This window comes from Schistocerca gregaria, chromosome 5 (assembly GCF_023897955.1).
Source record: "Schistocerca gregaria isolate iqSchGreg1 chromosome 5, iqSchGreg1.2, whole genome shotgun sequence".
Lineage (NCBI taxonomy): Eukaryota > Metazoa > Arthropoda > Insecta > Orthoptera > Acrididae > Schistocerca > Schistocerca gregaria.
The window spans coordinates 157,471,034-157,490,567 of NC_064924.1; the positions used below are offsets into that span (position 1 = coordinate 157,471,034).

The window sequence follows — 19,534 nt, forward strand, 5'->3', positions numbered from 1 at the left end:
TGTGCCTATTACACTAACTGCAACGGCGTATTATCCAATGAAATGATAACTGTCAAAATCTTTACTGTTGTGTCGTGATAGTGTAGTGTGTTAAAACTTTTCCTTGCACCTATTTTTCCGTTTTCAGTGGAGAACGTAACATTGACAGTGTGGAAGAAACTAGAGAGAAAAAAAGAGAATGCAGACAATTACTTTTTCTCTCGGGACGTTAGCATAAACACCGTACTCAGTTATTACATTACACGCCGAGAAAAAGTTGTAGTACGATGGGAATTTCCTGATGCAGCCCGTCTCCTACTGTTGGTCTTACATTTTTTTCCTTTTATTTGACACGTGGCTACATGCTTCGTGGCTGTAAATATTTACACTGTCTCACTGAAGCAGCGAACATGCTCTGAATGATTGTGACGATTCACATATTGCAGGAGAAGATGCTGATGTGTTGCAGAATTACTGAACACTATTGTTTTTATAATTTACCCATTTAGAAATAAGTAGCACGGCATTGGTTAAATGATACAGGAAAGAGAGATTTACGGCCATTAAATATGAAGAGCAATGGATAAGAAAGATATATTATAGCGTTAGAGAATAGAAAAGCCTGAAAACACAATACCAGGTGCAGATAGATTTACGCAACAATGACTAACTAATTTCCTTTAACGGATACAAGCCAAATGTTACATTTCGAAGTGATAGACGAAATCGGCAGAACAATACTGATAACATCTATCTACAAGATAGATGTTATCAGTATTGTTCTGCCGGTAGAAGCGAAGATGTGGTTCATTAAAAGAGGCCAGATTGCTTGAAACGCAGTTCTATAGCATTAGTAAGATCTAGATTACTAGGAAAAAAGGAGGACGCAATTAAAAGCGGCGACAACCAGAGCGATGTCACAGAGAAAAGAAAATACAGATCAAGGGAATAATATGTTTCGGATTATTATGGTACATCTACTTCTTTAATTCTTTAGTGAACAGCGTCCCAGATTTCTCACATCCACAGTCAGAAGCTGGAGAGTCCGTATGCACAACAACGTATCTTTAGTAACCGCTCGTCCTCGGACAATGAGTTGATGGAATTTCATGAAACTTTTGAGAACTTAAGATTAGGATCCGAAATGGAGAAGCAGTCTCTCAATAATATGTTGGACAAGTAATGCGAGCAGTCTCGTTTTCATTTCTTTGTCAGACCCGTTACGTTGGAGAAAGGAAGAACTCAGGATCGTAAAATGTTCTATTGTCAGTGCTGCTCACCTGTCAAATATTCATAGAAAGAAAACACGAGCAGTTATTAGTTTCGATGAAAACGAATCATGCTCAGTGTGAAAAATTATAGGGGCGCTAACTAACAATTGAAAGTAATTTAAATACCTCCACATGAAAACAGAGCAGAATACAGGAGCGCACTGGCTAAGGCAGACGAAGATTAAGATATTCAGAACTATTGTAGGAATTATAGTAACGTATAGAACAGAAACAGGGGAAATAACTAATAGAATTTTTAAGAACGTATTCTGTATGGAGATGAGTGTTTTGGAGCTGTTGCATAAAGTTGACACTACATAAGAGAAAGAAACCGAACACCGCTGTAGTGGATATAATCGAAGCAAAACGACGGAGAAGATGTGGTCATGTGTGAAGTTTGGGTAAGAACAAGGGGCCTAAGAAGATGATGAAATGAATTCCACCCAACAGAAGAAGAAGAAGTTAAACTAAATTAATAATCATCAGCAAGAAGACGTACCAAACTGTCATCTAATATTAATCGTAAACTTATAGAAAAACTAAACAAGTACAGATATCTGGGGGCTAACATTAAAACCAAGTGGAATGACTCGGAAGAAATTAAGCTCCGTATTGAGAAAGCCCGACCCGTGTTTTGTAGAACGTCCAATGTCTTCGAGAGCTATCGTCTGTCAATCGAAACAAAATTAAGATGTGTACGTTGCTACATATTTCCCATCCTCTTTTTGGAGATGAGACTTGGAATTTCGCCGAGACGACAAGCAATTGACTTAAGATGTGGCTGTATAGACGAGTGCCACGGGCAGAGAAAATTACTAACAAACGCGTTCTTCGCAAAATGAAGAAAGAAGTAATCCCAAATACAATAAAATGCAGAAGACTGTGTTATCTTGACCACCTAAATAGGAAATACGTATAAAATGCTTCAAAACATTTTTGATGGAAAGGTATCTGGTAGAGAAGAACGAGAAAGAAGAAGAATAGCTTGGCTTCGAAACTTAAGGACATGGACTTCACACTATGATGGCCACCAGCATCCAGAAAAGATCTAAAGGTTGTTAAAAAAGTGTCGAATGTTTTGAGGGTGGTAGTATTCACCAAAACAAATACAAGTCCAATAAAAATGGTCTCTAGACTGCATACCTTAAAACTTACAAGCACTTCATCTCTGCTACTGTCAGACACAACACTTGACCGGCAAGATCTTTTTGGGAGGAAGTAGCAAACAAGAAGGTAAGCTATAAAAGGCGTATGTAAAGAGCTATGGGCACCTATTCATCATCGCTACTGTGAAACATCTGTTCAATTAAACAAGCGGTCATAGCTCTTAAGGTATGCATATTAGAGCCCATTTTTATTGCAGTTTTTTCCGTGTTTTTGTGGATACTGTCAACCTATGAAAATATTCGACAGTAGTTTTTTTAACACCTAATGTATCAGTACAAGGCTAACCCGGTACACAATGCCAGTGGCAGATTGCCTATCTAACAGCTCCCACGGGCAACAAAAATTTTCTTTCGTAGGATAATTAACCGATCTAAAATGCTATCATGATCTAATGATTAACATGCATGAGCTTAAACTAAAGGTTTAGCACAGTGAGACAGGTAAAGCTTTACCGTCAGAAACTTAGGTGTATGTCTCGAGGCAGCGTAACTCAAGACACACAATTTGCCCAGGCTATATTTATCCATTATGCAGGGTGCTTGGAAATTCCCGTTACAAATTTCTAGGACTTTTACAGGGGAGTGAGTACACAGTATTCTGAATAGGAGCCCAAGTCCGGAAATTCACCGTTTACGTTCTACGCCGGTTTCATTTTAGATGTGTAACGCGTTCACGTCTGCTGAGGGAATGAGAAACGACTCAAAGAGTTGCTTTTCCTGGCATACAGTAGGGTAGACAACATGACGTGTATTACGTCGCATGAAAAATTTAGTTTACGAGACTCTGTAGAGACAGAGGAAGATCTGCTGGTTTGAGTTCTGACCGCTGCACTAGAAACTCAAGAGACGCCGGGTGGGATGCAGAGTGCGCACCAGAACAAGCTTCGTAGGTACACTGTCGCCACATCGAGTCGCTGTTGTAATGCATCAGTGCTTTTCTGTAAGTATATTATGCTGGGTTCTGTTTTGTTTTGGGATAATATAAACACGTAATGTTTAAATGTTAACAGAAATAAATGTTCTTAAGTGATAAATGGATGTTTCGTTATGTTTATTTTCAAACTGTTACCTAGTAATTGTACCGTGTCACGCCTATTGCAATTCATGGAGCAGAAGTGGATGAGTTTAGTTAATTTAGATTGAGTTGTGTCATGTTCCATAGATCATTTTCCCGATTATTTTATCGATATGTTGTGGAACAGGCCAGATTACAAGATATATATACACACATGAATAGTGCTAATATTAATATTACTGAAATTTTTTAAGTCTACACATGCAACTACATTTAGAGGTACAAATATATATATACATTTTTTTTACTATTTCTGAAACAGAAACTCGTCTATGGAGTAGAAGGAGTTGTCCAAAAGAAATGATTTTAAGCTAGATTTAAAACTTGATCTGCTATCTGCTAGACACTTTACGTTGTTGGACAAATGATCAGAGAATTTTGTTGCTGAATAATGTACTTCTTTTTGAGCAACTGAAAGCTTCAATAACGGATAGGAAAGGTCATTTTTCACCCCAAGTGTTGTATGTGTGAACATCACTGTCCTTCACGAATTGAGATGGATTATTTGTAACGAATTTCATTAGCGAATATATGTACTCTGATGGTGCAGTTAAAATACCTAACTCCTTGAAAAGGTGGCTGCATGACGTCCTTGGGTGAACGGCACTAATTATTCTCACTGCTCTCTTTTGTGCAGTCAATACTTTATGTCTAAGTGATGAGTTACCCCAGAAAACTATTCCATAAGACATTATTGAGTGGAAATATACAAAGTACGTTAGGAGGCTGATCTGTTTATTACCAAGACTAGCGATTATACGAAGAAGCTGAACTTAGTTGTTTGAGAAGCTCAGTAATATGCTTGTTCCAGTTCAAGTTGTCATCAATGTGAACACCCAAAAATTTGGAGAAATCTACCCTGTTAAAATGAGCCCTGTTCATATGCTACATCAATTGTTGGTATGCCTCTATTCGGTGTACAGAACTGGATATAGTGAGTTTTCTTCAAAATTAGGGGAGAGTCCATTTTCTGAGAACCACTTAATAATTCTTTTAAAGACATCCTTAACAATATCTTCAGCTTTTTTTTTTGGAATGGGGTTTATTATAACACAACCATCTGCATAGAGCTCTAGTTCCACTTGCTGAACGTTAAGTAAGAGGTTATTCACATGAATAAGAAACAGCAGAGGACCTAAAATTCAACCCTGTGGGACTCCCTTTGTGATAACTCCCCATTCACTAGAATTTACCACCTTCCCAACATTATTTGTGTGTGCATAGCCTTCAATTCCACAAAACCTGAGTTTTTCTAAGAGTGTGACATGATCCATATAGTCAAATGCCTAGGAGAGATCACAAAAAAAGAAAAAAATACGAACTGTTGATAATTTATTATTCTGGGCTTGTATGAGTTAAACACCTGAACTGAAGCCGTCGTAAAACGGAAACTGTACGCTTCCGGACATTGGTTCCTATTCAAAATATTAAGTACTCACTCCCCTCTACAAGTCCTAGAGTTTGTAACGGGGATTTCCGATCACCCTGTATGCACGATTTGAAATCTTTTCTAAAGCTTGACGTCACATGTTTAACATATTAACTCATTTGTAAACTTGAAGCTGTTTTATACGTGGCAGTAGCATTTTTTGAGGAGTTGGAGATTGGGGGAGGGGTTGCTGATAGTCACTGGAAGAAGAAGAGGCACAGTGTGAGGACGGAGGGGGCGGTCTGCTGTAGGTAGTTACCTGCTGGATGGCGGCCTGGTCGCGCGGCGTGATGGCGTCGGTGCCGATGCCGGAGTCCGGCGAGGGCAGGTCTACGGTGAGCCCGGCGGCGACCACCGCCTTGGCGCCGGCGGCCGTCGCGTGGTACGAGCTGCCGCCCCGCACGTACCTCTCGACGAAGGAGGCGGCGCCGGACGACGCGGCCGACGCCGACACGGACGCGGCGCCGGCGGGCTCGGGGCTGTCGCCGTAGGCGACCACGCTGTGCGGCGTCTGCTGGCGCGAGTAGCCCGCCTGCTGCTGCTGCTGTTGCTGCTGCTGCTCGAAATAGTCGCGGTAGTAGGGCTCGGCGACGCTGAAGGCGGTGCCGGCGGCGGCGCGCACCCCGACGCCCGCGCCGGCGCCCGCCAGCGTCGTCACGTAGCCGTTGGCGGGCGCCGACGTGACGGCCGCCGCCGTCGTGTACGGGTCCGAGTAGGCGATGGGCGACGGCGACCCGCTGTGGAACATGTGCGAGCCGGCCGACGCGTACGCCGACATGGGCTTGAGGCCGTCGGCCGTCGCGATCAGCTCGATGGGCCCCGCGGCGGCGGCGGCCGCGTCCGCCAGCAGCGACGACGTCGACGACGGCGTCCGCGAGCGCGCCGCCAGCGCCTCCTCCTGCTTCACGCCCGCGTCCACCTCGCCATTCGCCGACACCACCACCAGCCTGCGCTGCTGCTGCTGTTGCTGCAGCTGCGGCTTGATGTCCGCCGGAGACTTGCGGTGGTGGCTCAGGTCCTCGGGCTCGCGCTTCACGTGCAGCTGCTGTTGCTGCTGCTGTTGCTGCTGCTGCTGTTGCTGTTGTTGCTGCTGCTGCTGCTGGAGGAACAGCCCCTGAAGCTCCGCCGCCGACACGATCGTCTGCGAAGCGCCGCCCAGCGTCGCGGAAGGCGGAGCGATAAGCTCTAGCCCCGCCCCGGCCGCTAGCCCGTTGGCCGCCTTCAGCTGTGACGTCAGCAGGGGGCCCCCTCCGCCCGACGACGAAGTCGTTCTGAAACGTAGAGGCGCGCGCCGCTGACGTTCTGCGCATGCGCTAAGGCTTTCTGGTTTGTTTGACAGCTCCGCTAGCAGCGAGCTGCTGGCACCTGTCGCGGAAACGGGCGTTTCCTGGTCTACACCACTTCCTAATCGTAACCCTCCCCCCTCTACACACACACACACACACACACACACACACACACGGGATAGACGGCTCGACATGACATGGCTAAGAGACAAATATGAGACATGGCAGTAATATAGTAGCCTAGAGAGCTCTAACTTTGTATTCGTGTATTTGAGACCCGACCACTTGACAGGAACTGACTTTATATTTATCTATGATTGTGCCTAAAAATGTCTTTTCTCATATTCGACAAGAACCTTTCTACCGCAAGGCAGTGTCCGATCAGCGCTAGTGTCTGTTATGTATGAAAACCAAATGAACCTGAATTGTAAGGCGAAAAATACCTTGTGATATGTGTTTCGATACTCCACCTTGTGGCAGAAAGCTTAGTAATAGTGTCACGTCATAAAATCAATATAGCCATTACTACAAATTATTATTATTACTATTGTTATTATATATGGCTGTTGCACTGTATAAATTGTAAGGTTCACCCAGGAAGAGTATCTGCTTACATACAACAAAAATCCAGAAAGCCCTAAATACTGTCTCGTGAAATAAATACATAAACAAGGAAAATAAATAAATAGATAAAGGAGTGTTAAAAGATATTTCTCTGTTCAACAGAACGTTGATGTTCAGTCTCTCAGTCTTAACCAAATACACTGTCTCTCTCTCTCTCTCTCTCTCTCTCTCTCTCTCTCTCTCTCTCTCCCTCTCTCTCTCTCTGCCTGTCTGTCACACACACACACACACACACACACACACACACAGACACAGACACAGACAAACACATTGTGTGTATATTCGTATATGGACTGAAGAGGTTGCCTACACTAAATTTAGTCCTTCCCCTAATTGAGAACTGATGCGCAGAATGGAACACCTTTACCAGAAGGGATTGATAGAGGTCATCGAAAATGTTGAATAAAGGTAGTCCGTTCTCGCAGTCTAACGAAATAAGGCAGATAGTCTAGCGAATATGATAAGAGAGTTGAGGTGACAATGATTAAAACAGGCATTTGTCCTGGTGGCGATATCTTTTCACGTAGCCTATAATCAAATTCCTCCTCTGAATATTTTATTAACTCCCACTTATATAGGGAGGAACGATCATCGTGATAAAGTAAAGAGAAATAACAGCTCGTACGGAGAGGTTTATGTGTTCCTTTTTTCAACGTGCTATTCGAGATTAGAATGATAGAGAAACAGTGTGAAAGTAGTATTGTGAAACCTCTGCCAAGCACTTGCAAGAGTAGTTATTTAACTTACATGTAGACACGGTACTAATACAAGACATAGTGCAAATATGTATGAGACACGGCAGTTAGTAGTGTAATATTTTCCAGAGCTCGAAATATGTGTGCATACATGTGTAAAGGGAAAACTTGGCTGAAACTGAGTTAGTACTGATTTTCTGCTCTTTAACGTGCGCATGAAGCATTGCCGAGGTATGACTTAAGCATACAGAAGTTTCTTCTTCTATTTTAATAGCTTTAAAATTGTAATAAATGGAAAAATAGTAGGGTAAGAAACAAATTTTAGATACTTGGGATACAATACTTCACAGGATAACGAAATTGATTTTCAATGTAAGATAAAGAAATTTCACATCGTGAATGATATTGTAAGACGAAACATTCAAAGCAAATGTAGGAAAGACACTACTCAAGTTTTACAAAACACTGTTACTCCTGGTTGTAAAGTATAGAAGCGGAAGCTGGATAACAACAGTACACACACTGAGAAACCAGATAACGAAAATGAAATTTCTCAGAAATGCAGTGGGATGCAAAAGGTGAGACTGAACGCGAAATAGAGATAAAAGAGCAGAATTAGGTTTAATGGCCTCAAATGAACAAATTAGAATACAGAAAGACTATATCGATGAGGTTACATTATCCGACTTATTACCCACAGGTAACAACATCAACTTTTTATTTAAAAAATATTTGTTTGGGATGGTCGACAAGACCTTTGATATTTTTAAAATAGGAGACATTGTATCTAGACAACACCTGTGACCGTTCCTCTCTTCAGCGGAATATTAGTTTTCGCCAAGACAGCAAGTTTTGTTTTTTTGTTTATTTGGCGATTGGTGGATTCGCTATGTATACAACCGTCTTCATATCTTGCGCTACGTCAGAAGTAAGTCTATTCAATAAACATATCGTATGGCCATGATATGTCAATAGATCGGACCTTGTGTTAGGACTCCCTGTTCAAGATTACGTAATTCTCCTAGAAGAACTATGACAGGTGAACTGCTGAAAGTGCGCTGCCAAGGATGGAATACCAGCGCAATACAGACTGACAAACGTCGCTTATTTACTAAGTAATTTGGACGATTGACGTTGAAATCTCTCTTGTCATCCTGAATTAGGTTTCTCACGATATGCCTGAGCCACTTTGGGTCGCGATGGGTCCTGCATAAATACGACCACTCAAAGTCGTCATCTTGGAGTTAAGAACTATGTGGTTATGCGTACTCGCTGCCTGAATCCCAACCAGAGTACAGTAAGCGTAATCACATACAGTTCATAACTCCTTGTGCCCTTTCACCACTGTAGTTATTTTCTCTGTCGATTCTGAGGAGACCTCCCTGACTAGAATGAAGCCTAGAGGCAGAAGACCAGCAGTGACTTGGGACAGTGAAGGCTCGTCTCGATGTATGTCGGGACAGACAACTTGTTTGCTTAGCTTTAGTCGGAAGGCGCCATGCTCGCTCTTACTGGAGGTGGTCATTTTGTATATCGTTCACGAACGTGGCTTGTGAACGAATATGTCGCGTAGAAGTTGTCTATGTTAACGGTGCTGGAATGTCAGTGTTTTCAGGTACTGTGTTTGATCCTTGTGACTCAGGTTACGACTTCTTGCTGACAAGTATTACAATTGTTCGTGAAGCAACTGCTAGATCTGGTGCCCCATGCAAGACTTTGATGCACACTTGGATCGCAGACGCATTCTTTACTTGTTGTGCACTAGTCATAACAGCTTACAGCGTGTGTTGCTAAATCGAGAAGTACTGACGTAAGCTGCTTAACTGCTGTTTGTGCATGTGCCATTAGGGTCATTGTCATTACTGTGAGATTGATTTTTTTTTTTGGTATTTAGTCAGAGGTAACCATTGCCGTATTGCATTAAAAACATGTACAATTTAGTTGTTGATTCTGCTGATTTATGATAAATTCGGAGAAGAAATAAAATATTGGAGGTTGGCCGATGACATTGTAATTCTGTCAGAGACAGCAAAGGACTTGGAACAGCAGTTGAACGGAATGGACAGTGTCTTGAAAGCAAAACGAGGATAATGGAATGTAGTAGAATTAAGTCGGGTGATGCTGAGGGAATTAGATTAGGCAATGAGACACTTAAAGCAGTAAAGGAGTTTTGCTATTTGGGGAGCAAAATAACTGATGGTCGAAGTAGAGAGGATATAAAATGTAGACTGACAATGGCAAGGAAAGCGTTTCTGAAGAAGACAAATTTGTTAATATCGAGTATAGATTCAAGTGTCAGGAAGTAGTTTCTGAAAGTATTTGTATGGAGTGAAGCCATCCATGTATGGAAGTGAAACATAGACGATAAATAGTTTGGACAAGATGACAAATGTGGTGCTACAGAAGAATGCTGAAGATTAGATAGGTAGATCACGTAACTAATGAGGAGGTATTGAATAGGATTGGGGAGAAGTTTGTGGCACAACTTGACAAGAGGAAGGGACCGGTTTGTAGGACATGTTCTGAGGAATCAAGGGATCTCCAATTTAGTACTGGAGGCCAGCGTGGAGGGTAAAAATCCTAGAGGGAGACTAAGAGATGAATACACTAAGCAGATTCAGAAGGATGTGGGTTGCTGTAAGTAATGGGAGATGAAGAAGCTTGCACAGGGCAGAGTAGCATCAAACCAGTCTCAGGACTGAAGGCCACAACAACACGATAAGCTCGCCCTGGGCGCATACATTAGTGAAATGTTGTAGTGGTGGTTTAAATTTGTGGTAAGTTCCTATGGGACCAAACTGCAGAGGTCATCGGTCACTAGTCTTACACACTACTTAATCTGAATTAAACTAATTTACGCTAAGGACTCGAACACCCCGACGGTACTAGCCGCGCGAACCGTAGCAAGACACCTCTGATTGGGCTGCTATCCCGCGCGGCTGTAATCCACGCGTTCCAATGCTTCTGCACACCCTGAAGAAGACGACTGGACCAGTCGTCGAAATATCGGAGATAAAAATGGAATCAATGAGTTTGCCCGTCACCCAAAAGTACGCTGGGAGAACGTGAGAGATCGTGGCCATATACGATTTTCTTCGTTTCCCTTGTCGAGCTAAGTGAAAGCTTGCGCCTATCACGACCCCTGCATTTACGGCAGGTTAAATCGCGGCGTAGCTACGAAATTCTTATCTCCGTACACGGCAGCGTACCTGGCCACGGGCAGGCTGGCAGACAAAGGGGGTCGAACGCTCGAACCGCGCCGGCAGCGGGCGTGCGGGACTAATGCCTCATAATTGATTTGTTTTAAAGCGTGCGTGCCGAGCGGCCATATTTAATACGGCGGGGCGCCCTGGTAGCTAATCTCGCGGTGCGTGAGAATATAACGCCCGCCGGGAACTGGCAGTCCGCCTCGCGGAGCACCGGGGGCGAGCAAAGAGGCGACGGAGGAAGGGGGAAAAAAAAAAGAGGAAGAAACGGTTTTAATGAACAGGTCATGAGTTATGGGGCCGGCCGTCGGCCCCCACAACAATTATGCACGCACGGCGCGCAGAACGCTCACAAAGACGTCGCCGGCTGTGGCGAAGTTTTTGTGCCGTATCCTGATGTATGTGCGTACGCTCGGTCGGTCGGTCGCTCGCTCGCCGGGTCGGAGTCCAGCGCGGGACCGCACGCTGGGACCGAATGCCTTTACAAATATTAGCCAATAAGAAGGCGCCGCCGACGCCTCGAATTATGGCCGCCGCTGTCTGACATATTCTGCTACGGTCGCTCCGAAACATCTCTCACTTGGCCTTTTTTTTCCTTTTCCTCCCTCCCTCGTCCCATAACCATACTTTCCGGTCGGTATCCTATAGCCTGCAAGCCACCATACTAAGCGCTGCAGATGGTACTCTGAACGAATGTCAGCCATTTGTGTCCTATTCCGTTCGCAGAGGTGGCGACAAGAAAGAGTAGTTACCTCTATCCACTTCCACCCAAACTCATGAGCCCCTACGCGAATTACAGGGCAGAATTTTCCTCTTCGATATCGGTTCTCTACATTTATCCGAAGTGTTTCGTGTGAACAACGTCGTCCTTATTCCGAAGTTTATTATTCTGAGGTGCCCTGACCGAGCGACCGCTCCGGGCGCCGGTCCGAATCCTGCCTCGGGCATGGATGTGTGTCATGTCCTTAGGTTAGTTAGGTTTAATTAGTTCTAAGTTCTAGGCGACTGATGACCTCATACGTTAAGTCGCATAGTGCTCAGAGCCATTTGAACCATTTTTCTTGAGGTGCCCTGAGTTTGCCTGTCATACTACGGCACGGACTGTATAGACCTGTTCTAAAACTACGTATGCTTGCAAGCGGTGGACAACAATATGGACCGAGGGAGGTGGCGCAGTGATTAGCACACTGGACTCGTAATCGAGAGGATGACTGTTCAAACCGACGTCCGGCCGTCCTGGTTTAGATTTTCCGTGATTTCCCTAAATCGCTTGTCTGTGCCGGGATGGTTCCTTTGAGAGGGCCCGGCCAACTTCCTTTCCCATGCTTACCTAACCCGATGGGACCGATGTCCTCGGTGTCTGGTACCCTCCCCCAAATCAACAAACCAAACAATAATAGCCTATTGAAACACCGCTAGAAAAGCAAGCGTGAACATAAATACATCATCATCATCATCATCATCATCATGGACAGTTTCCAGACTCTGGTCGGGTCTGTTTGTAACATAAGCCACTCCATCGTCTCCTGTCTCGCCACCATCTCCCCGTCGTCCTTTTGATCCAGTCTTCTCCTTTCTTCTGGGAACATTCCTCCACTCCTTTCAGCCCTCTGTCTCTCGGTCTTCCTCTTGGTCTCATCTCGTCTATCCTCCTGGGTATCCTCTTCTCCTTCATTGGCTTAACGCGCCGATACCATCTAGCCTTCATTTCTCTATTTCCTCCTGTAATGGTTCCACTTTCATTAGCTCTCTGATCCTCTCATTTCTTAATCTACCTTTATCACTCCAATACTGTTCCTCAGGATTTCATCTGACTAACTTGTACTTTGCTTTTATCTCTTCCTTGCATAACCCAGGTTTCGGATGCATATGTCGGGACGTAGTAAGACCGATATATAACCTTTTTACTGGTTTGGGGTATATCCTTGCTCCATATCACGCTTCAGACACTCTTCCGAAATGCTTCTGCTTTTCTCCCACGCTCGTTTATTTCTCTGTCGCTTTTTCCATCTTCCTGTATCAGCCTCTCCACTCTTCTCAATCGTTCCCGCTACCAATTGTGATTCCAGTTGTTCCTCTGTCATTCGTTCTTGTTGTCATAATCATATCACTCTTATTTATACTATATTTCATCCCATATTCTTGTACTGCTCGTTCCCATACGTCCAACAAGCAGGGGACTGCCTGTAGGAGCGAGGTACAGTGAGGACTGCGTGTGCACCGGGACCGCTATGTTAGCTACTTTCAAAAATAGAAGTGGCCTCGAAAACATAAAGACAGAGTGTGTAAATTAAAGTAGGAAGGGGATGAAAGGAAAGGAGAAGGAAAGGGTGTCCGAAAGAACAGACATCACGCATTGATATAAATATATACGCTAGCCATGCCTGCAGGTTGCGATGTTTTATTTGACCACGAATGGCATCTGTTCTCAGTACGTTGGAAGTGTCAGCCGTAGTCAGCACAGTGTTCTGTGTAGGTGTGGGCGCATTACGTCGCAGCTAAATTAATTCGAACGTGGTTAAATTGTTGGTGGTCGCACGATCGGTGCTTCCGTAACCGAGGTAGCTGATGTCTTTCGAGTTTCAAGAGACGCCGTATAGAGGATTTAAACCGCATACAGGGAAAGCGGAAAAAATATCATCCCCTAAGTCACAACGCGGACTAAAGTGTGCGTTGAGTAATCATGACAGACAGTCACAGAACAGGATTGTGCCTAAAATTAGGAGGGCGATACATGAAAAGGTCGATACGGAACTGAATATCGCACTCGCGAACCCTGTCATCACCGAAACAACACCAAGGGAGTTCCATGGGCAGCAAAATGCAGGTGGAGCTGGAATCCCAAAAGCACTCATCCATGGTACAAATGCCCTAACAGGAGAACATGGTGCCGAAGCCGTAAGTCCCGGACTAAGAGGCAATCGAAGAAACTCATTGGTTGGATGAGTCTTGTTTCACAGTGTTTCCAACTGCTGCCGAGTTTACGGCCCAAGAGTTCGGTGATTATGTGGACAGTCATAACGCGGTATTCCATGATCCACGTGCGTGCTCTACAAAGTCGCATTCCTGCCAAGGAGTGTGTGACCATTTTGGTTCACGTTCATCCCATGATAAAATGTTTATTTCCCAATGATGATGCTGTGTTCCAAGATAACAGGGCTCTTATTCTCAGGACTGGTTTTGTGAACACGAGGATGAAATGTCGCATCTCCTCTGGCCACAACAGTCACGAGATCCAATATTATTGAAACTTTGACATTTACCTTGGAGAGAAAGGTGCTCTGTCGCTATCCACTATCATCATCGTTACCTGAACTTGCCACTATTATGCAGGAAGAACGGTATAAGATTCCTTTGAAAACCATATAGGACGTGTATTTATCGATGACATGAGGACTGGACGCTGTTTCGCATGCTAAGGTTTTCCTACACCGTCTTAGGCATGGCAGTGTGCTGTGATTTTTTTTTTTTTTTTTTTTTTTTTTTGTTTTCATATTTTTGCCCACCCACTGTATGTTGCCCATTCCACGTGTCATCGGAAAGCAACTAAACCCTAACATATGGTACAAAAAGCCTTCTTAGTTGTTGACAACGATTGGATGTAGCTGGAGAAGTCTTGAGTAACAGTGGGGGGAGATGAGAACTTTTTTTTTAATTAGATATGAGAAAACAGCTTTTCGAGGCAACATTTTATGATGAATGCTTAGTGAATTTCTTATCGCGTCAGATTTGTGTGTAAACTCAAGCTTTTCCACGCCTTGCTCTGTCGTCATCTTCAAGAGTTATCTATAGGCAGCGTGGTAAATTCAGTTGGCCGAATTATGTCAAGGAGACGACTAGAAGTCGCGGAACTTCCATGTGTTTCCCTTAGTTGTCTAGAGAAACGAAATTATTTGTCCACCAACTAACGAAGTCTGCATCGCCAGCAACGTTCCCCCGTCATAAAAACGGACATTACCCGTGGCAGCAAGTGCATAGTCTATGAGTTCATAACGTCTCCGAGACATCGTTCGACCCGCCGCGCGGGATTAGCCGATCGGTCTAGGGAGCTGCAATCTTGGACTGTGCTGCTTGTTCCGGCGGAGGTTCGAGTCCTCCCTCGGGCATGTGTGTGTGTGTGTGTGTGTGTGTGTGTTTGCCCTTAGGATAATTTAGGTTACGTAGTGTGTAAGCTTAGGGACTGATGACCTTAGCAGTTAAATCCCATAAGATTTCACAGACATTTGAACACTGTTCGGCCAACTAAATAATTTACCACATGGCCCACGTACGTGACGGCACCTTGAGTCAATATAAAATTCCGACACGGCAAAAGTGACGCATGTTTGAGGCTGTATAAGACACATAATAAAGGATCAGCGGTGGCTCTCCCTGAGGCAAATGAGAAGTCCGAGTATTCTAAAAGGAGAGGCAGGGCCACCACCCACGCAGTCGCGCCGGTGGGCGGTTGGCCGGCCGGCAGGTGGAGGTAGAGTTTAAATTCTTGCGCGTCGCCCACCTGCGGCGACAAAGCAGCCAATTAGCGGGCACGGGTCTGGCTCGTTAGCAGCGCCGACACCCGATCTGAATTTCCGAGCGCTTTGCCAGTCCTCTCTCGCCGCCGCCGATCCTCGTTAATTGACGGTGTACTCTCTCGGTGCTGAAGCACGCGGAAGCTCCTACGTGGAATGTATTAACAACTTCGAACTGGAGATCCTTTCGATATGAAGGAAATCTTCTACCCACCTCTGGAGCCTGCTGCGAGTACACGAGAAAGACTGTGCAGCAAATGGTATAACGCAACTCTAGGTTGAAACTTCCAGGCAGGTTAAAATTGTGTGTCTGTCTAGGACTCTGACCTGGTGTAACAGATCGTTTCTGGGCAACGACAGTCGGCGAGAGCTGGTCACTATTGGTTTCCGGTGTCCGGGGGACTGCGACTACACTCCAGTCTGGGCGCTCTAACCAGGCTGACGGGTGATGGTCTGGCCCGATTGGATGGTCTTTCGAGCGTGTTTCCCAGTACCCTTTGGGGAACAAACTCCTGAAAATGTCCGCAGGCGGCCGTAGTTTACGGCAGCACTGTGAGTGGTAGCAGGAAATAGCCAACCACAATAGCTTTCTGCTCCGGAGGCTTATTGGCCGGAACGTCTGGATGTGAATCTCGTGGAGTCATGGACAACTAGCGAAATCGAGGAGTCGGTCAGTGGCTCTGGTTGGGTACAGGTGGCGAGTTCAAGCCCTGTGGTGCGGAGGCGTATTTAGGAAGTTTGTAGTCAGGGATCAGCATGGTTCTTCTCTCTGTGTGGAAAGTGCTAGGAAGCGCGTTCCCTTTCGCGCGTGTTGAAAACGTCTTGGTCTGTTGTCTATTTTCGAGATGGGTGTTGATGTTCAGCGAGAGTACACGGATTTTTTACATGAGGTCGCCTAACAGAAAGTGGGGTAACTGGCTAGTTGGAGTCGTCGTCTGACAAACGAAGCGGACTTGGCGAGCATTATTAGATGATCTCGTGGAGCCATGGACAGCTAGCGATATCGAGGAGTCGGTCAGTGACCCTAGTAGGGTACAGGTGGCGAGTCCAAGCCCTGTAGAGCGGAGGTGGTGCGGAGGCGTATTTCGGAAGTTTGTAGTCAGCGATCAGTTAAGGTTCTTCTCTCTGTGTGGAAAGTGGACTTGTCAGTTCCACACTCATAATGTAGTGTTACGTAAACACACTGAAGTGCTGCCGCATTATATTAACAGAGTATCAACTATTTAAAAACAATAATCGAATCATTATCGCTGAGTTTTGCTTAAATGGAAATGTGAACTGTGGAGTTCTTGTGTATGTGCTAATGCTCTTTTACTTTAGACTGTGATCCTGTGAGGTTTACAGAGGAGATGGAAGAAACCGGCTGTTGGCGGTGCAGACACGGACCGCGCTATTTGTTGTCCAATCCAGTATTCTGAAGACTTTTGACAGTAGTTAGATGGCTCTAAGACACTGAGTGGTAGTACAGAGGAAGAAACTGTTTTAACCCAGTTTCGCGGTACAAAGCGAGGCTGGCGACCGTGATTTATCCCGACAGCATATGAATAGCAAGGCCTAGGTATAATCCAGTACTGCCAACAAACGTTTCGCTCGATTTGTCTCGGGCACCGCACGCCGCTAAGAGGTGGTGGTGGTTAGTGTTTAACGTCCCGTCGACAACGAGGTCATTAGAGACGGAGCACAAGCTCGGGTTAGGGAAGGATTGGGAAGGAAATCGGCCGTGCCCTTTTAAAGGAACCATCCCGGCATTTGCCTGAAACGATATAGGGAAATCACGGAAAACCTAAATCAGGATGGCCGGAGACGGGATTGAACCGTCGTCCTCCCGAATGCGAGTCCAGTGTGCTAACCACTGCGCCACCTCGCTCGGTGCCGCTAAGAGTTCGTGGTTTCTGGCCGCGGCCGAGAGGGGACTTCACCAGACGCTGAAGAAGTTCCGAGACAATGGACGGGGAGGTGGTGATTCTTTTGGGCAATGAGGACCATGAAGAGTCAATATGACTTACAATTTTTTGAAACGTAACAAGAACCCTGACAACTAACCCTGCCTGCGGGCGGCAGGTCTGTTAGCCTCTAGCGCCGCATCTGAACAAATTGCCGCGAAACCTGCCAGATCAACATCGCATATATAATGGGCATTCCGGCTTTTTTGCGCCGACCCTGCGGGAGGTACGTCCGGCGTCAAGCAAATGCGTTATTTTACGAACGTATACTGGGATGTTACAGATCATTTTTTCCTCTCTTTCCGCAGTCATATAATTAACGAGATGCGTGCCGATTAACTGTCGATATATTCGATGAAAATTATGGCGACCGGAACCGGCGAGAGGTGGTGGTAGGTCGGTCTCCCCTGCAGGGAGAGGTTCGTCCTGCAGCCGGCATTAATCGTCCGCCTTCCTGTTCCAATATCTCTCTCTGGTAACGAGCTACATGTCCTGTCGTACGCCTGACGCCCTAATACGGAGCATTAGCAGGGAAATTGAGAAGAAAAGGCGACGCGAAAGTTTGATGCTGGTTAACTTCCGACGTTAACATGAAACGCGGTAACGGTTCTGGAGGCAATTAGGTTAGAATAAAACAAAACCGCGCTGGTCGGACAGCCGCTTTAAAAGAGACCTTTTACGATCGAGAAACCGGTACTGTGACCCCAGGTCATCGGCTTTTAGCGAAGAGCGCTGTGTCCTGGATATAATACGAGCAATTTTGCGGGTGATTTCCGACAAACGCAACTGCTAGTGAATGTGTTTTTCAAGAACGCGGTTGGATTCCAGTAGCAGAAATGATTCGACGGTGACGTTATGTGATGAAGAGGTTAGAACCAGATGATGATTAAAATTTGGCGGGTGGACTTGTCAGTTGCACACTCATAATGTACTGTTACGTAAACACTGTGAAGTGCTGGAGCATTATATTAACAGAGCATCAACTATTAAAAAAAAAAAAAAGTAGTCGAATTATTATCGCCTATACCTACCGACGTGTATCCAGTTCTTGAACAAATTCGACTGACTTGCTGGGATTCACTTTTGGTACATTTGCTGGGTAGTATTTTTGACTGTTCCTGGTAAATTAAAACATTCCTTCACACAATCTGCATGGCGAATTATTAAGATATGTGCCTCGAGGTAAGGACCCTTTAGTGAAATGAAACGCTGAATGGCTAGGGAGTCCATTAAATACGTTGAAGATGAAACAAACGAAGGGCTAATTCTCATGCTGCTTAGTGAGCGTATAATGACAGGTATCAATAAGATAAAGTACACTATACACAATTGATCGAAACGTGTACAAAATACGTTTAGGGAAGAAGAGAAACGATGTACTGGTTACTGATAAATAATTGTAAACACGACAGGTCATTCGAAAATTACCGTGTTACATCGAATAGAAACATTCTCAAAGCTAAACTAATCGACTAGAATTTTAAAAAAATGGTTCAACTGGCTCTGAGCACTATGGGACTTGACATCTGAGGTCATCAGTCTCCTAGACTTAGAACTACTTAAACCTAACTAACCTAAAGACATCACACACATCCATGCCCGAGCCAGGATTCGAACCTGCGACCGTAGCAGCGCCTAGAACCGCTCAGTCATAACGGCCAACTTGAATTATAAGGGTAGATTACGTATGAAGAGATAGGTCGAGAGATGGGATTGGGCAGGAAGGACGGAATTGTGTGGTTATTTCTTTGTCGATAGGAAGGAACGCCGAACGCTATTAGCGTAACAAAAGCGATCTTGCAGTGAGGAAATTTGAAGAAGGCTACACCTTCGGAAAGCGGCTACGATTAAATTTAGCAGGCTGCTAAAGAAAAGGGAACTGTGACTACAGTCCAAAACAAAAACGGCTCGAACTGTGAACTTTTTCGTAGTGTTGTGCGGATGTGAGTCGTGAAAAATAAAAACAGTGGATCACAAGAGAATCAGATCTTTTGAAATGTTGGTTCTGTAGGAGGATTCTGATGATTTCATGGACTGAAGAAGTAAAAGTATGAAACAGTTCTGGAAAGGGACTGAAAATGTCTTTGGAATCCGCCAAAACACTACAGTTGAAATTAATAATTAATAACTATTCAGCAGCCAAGATCGCACAAAACATTCTTTTAAATTTAAGGCAACCGGTTTCAACAGAGTATGCTGCCATCTTCAGGTCTTAAATGCTTCTGTTGTACAACATGTTGATATTACGCTGACCTCAAGCACAAGATGTGGAATGGATAAAAACAGCACATTATAAAAGGTTTGTCATCGCTATTTTTAACGACTTGGCATCTTATGTGTGAGGTCGGC

The 19,534-nt window shown here is 44.8% G+C and overlaps 1 protein-coding gene across 13 annotated transcripts in view; it reads right to left on the reverse strand.

Annotated features, from left to right (window-relative positions):
- The window catches only part of LOC126272805 (protein grainyhead), a 290,734-nt gene that overhangs the window by 149,613 nt on the left and 121,587 nt on the right, over positions 1–19,534 (reverse strand). For all 13 annotated transcript variants that reach the window (XM_049975984.1, XM_049975980.1, XM_049975991.1 and 10 more), the window contains exon 3: positions 5,180–6,191. In XM_049975984.1, coding sequence (XP_049831941.1) covers positions 5,180–6,191 — 1,012 coding nt within the window. The remainder of the gene's footprint in view (positions 1–5,179; positions 6,192–19,534) is intronic.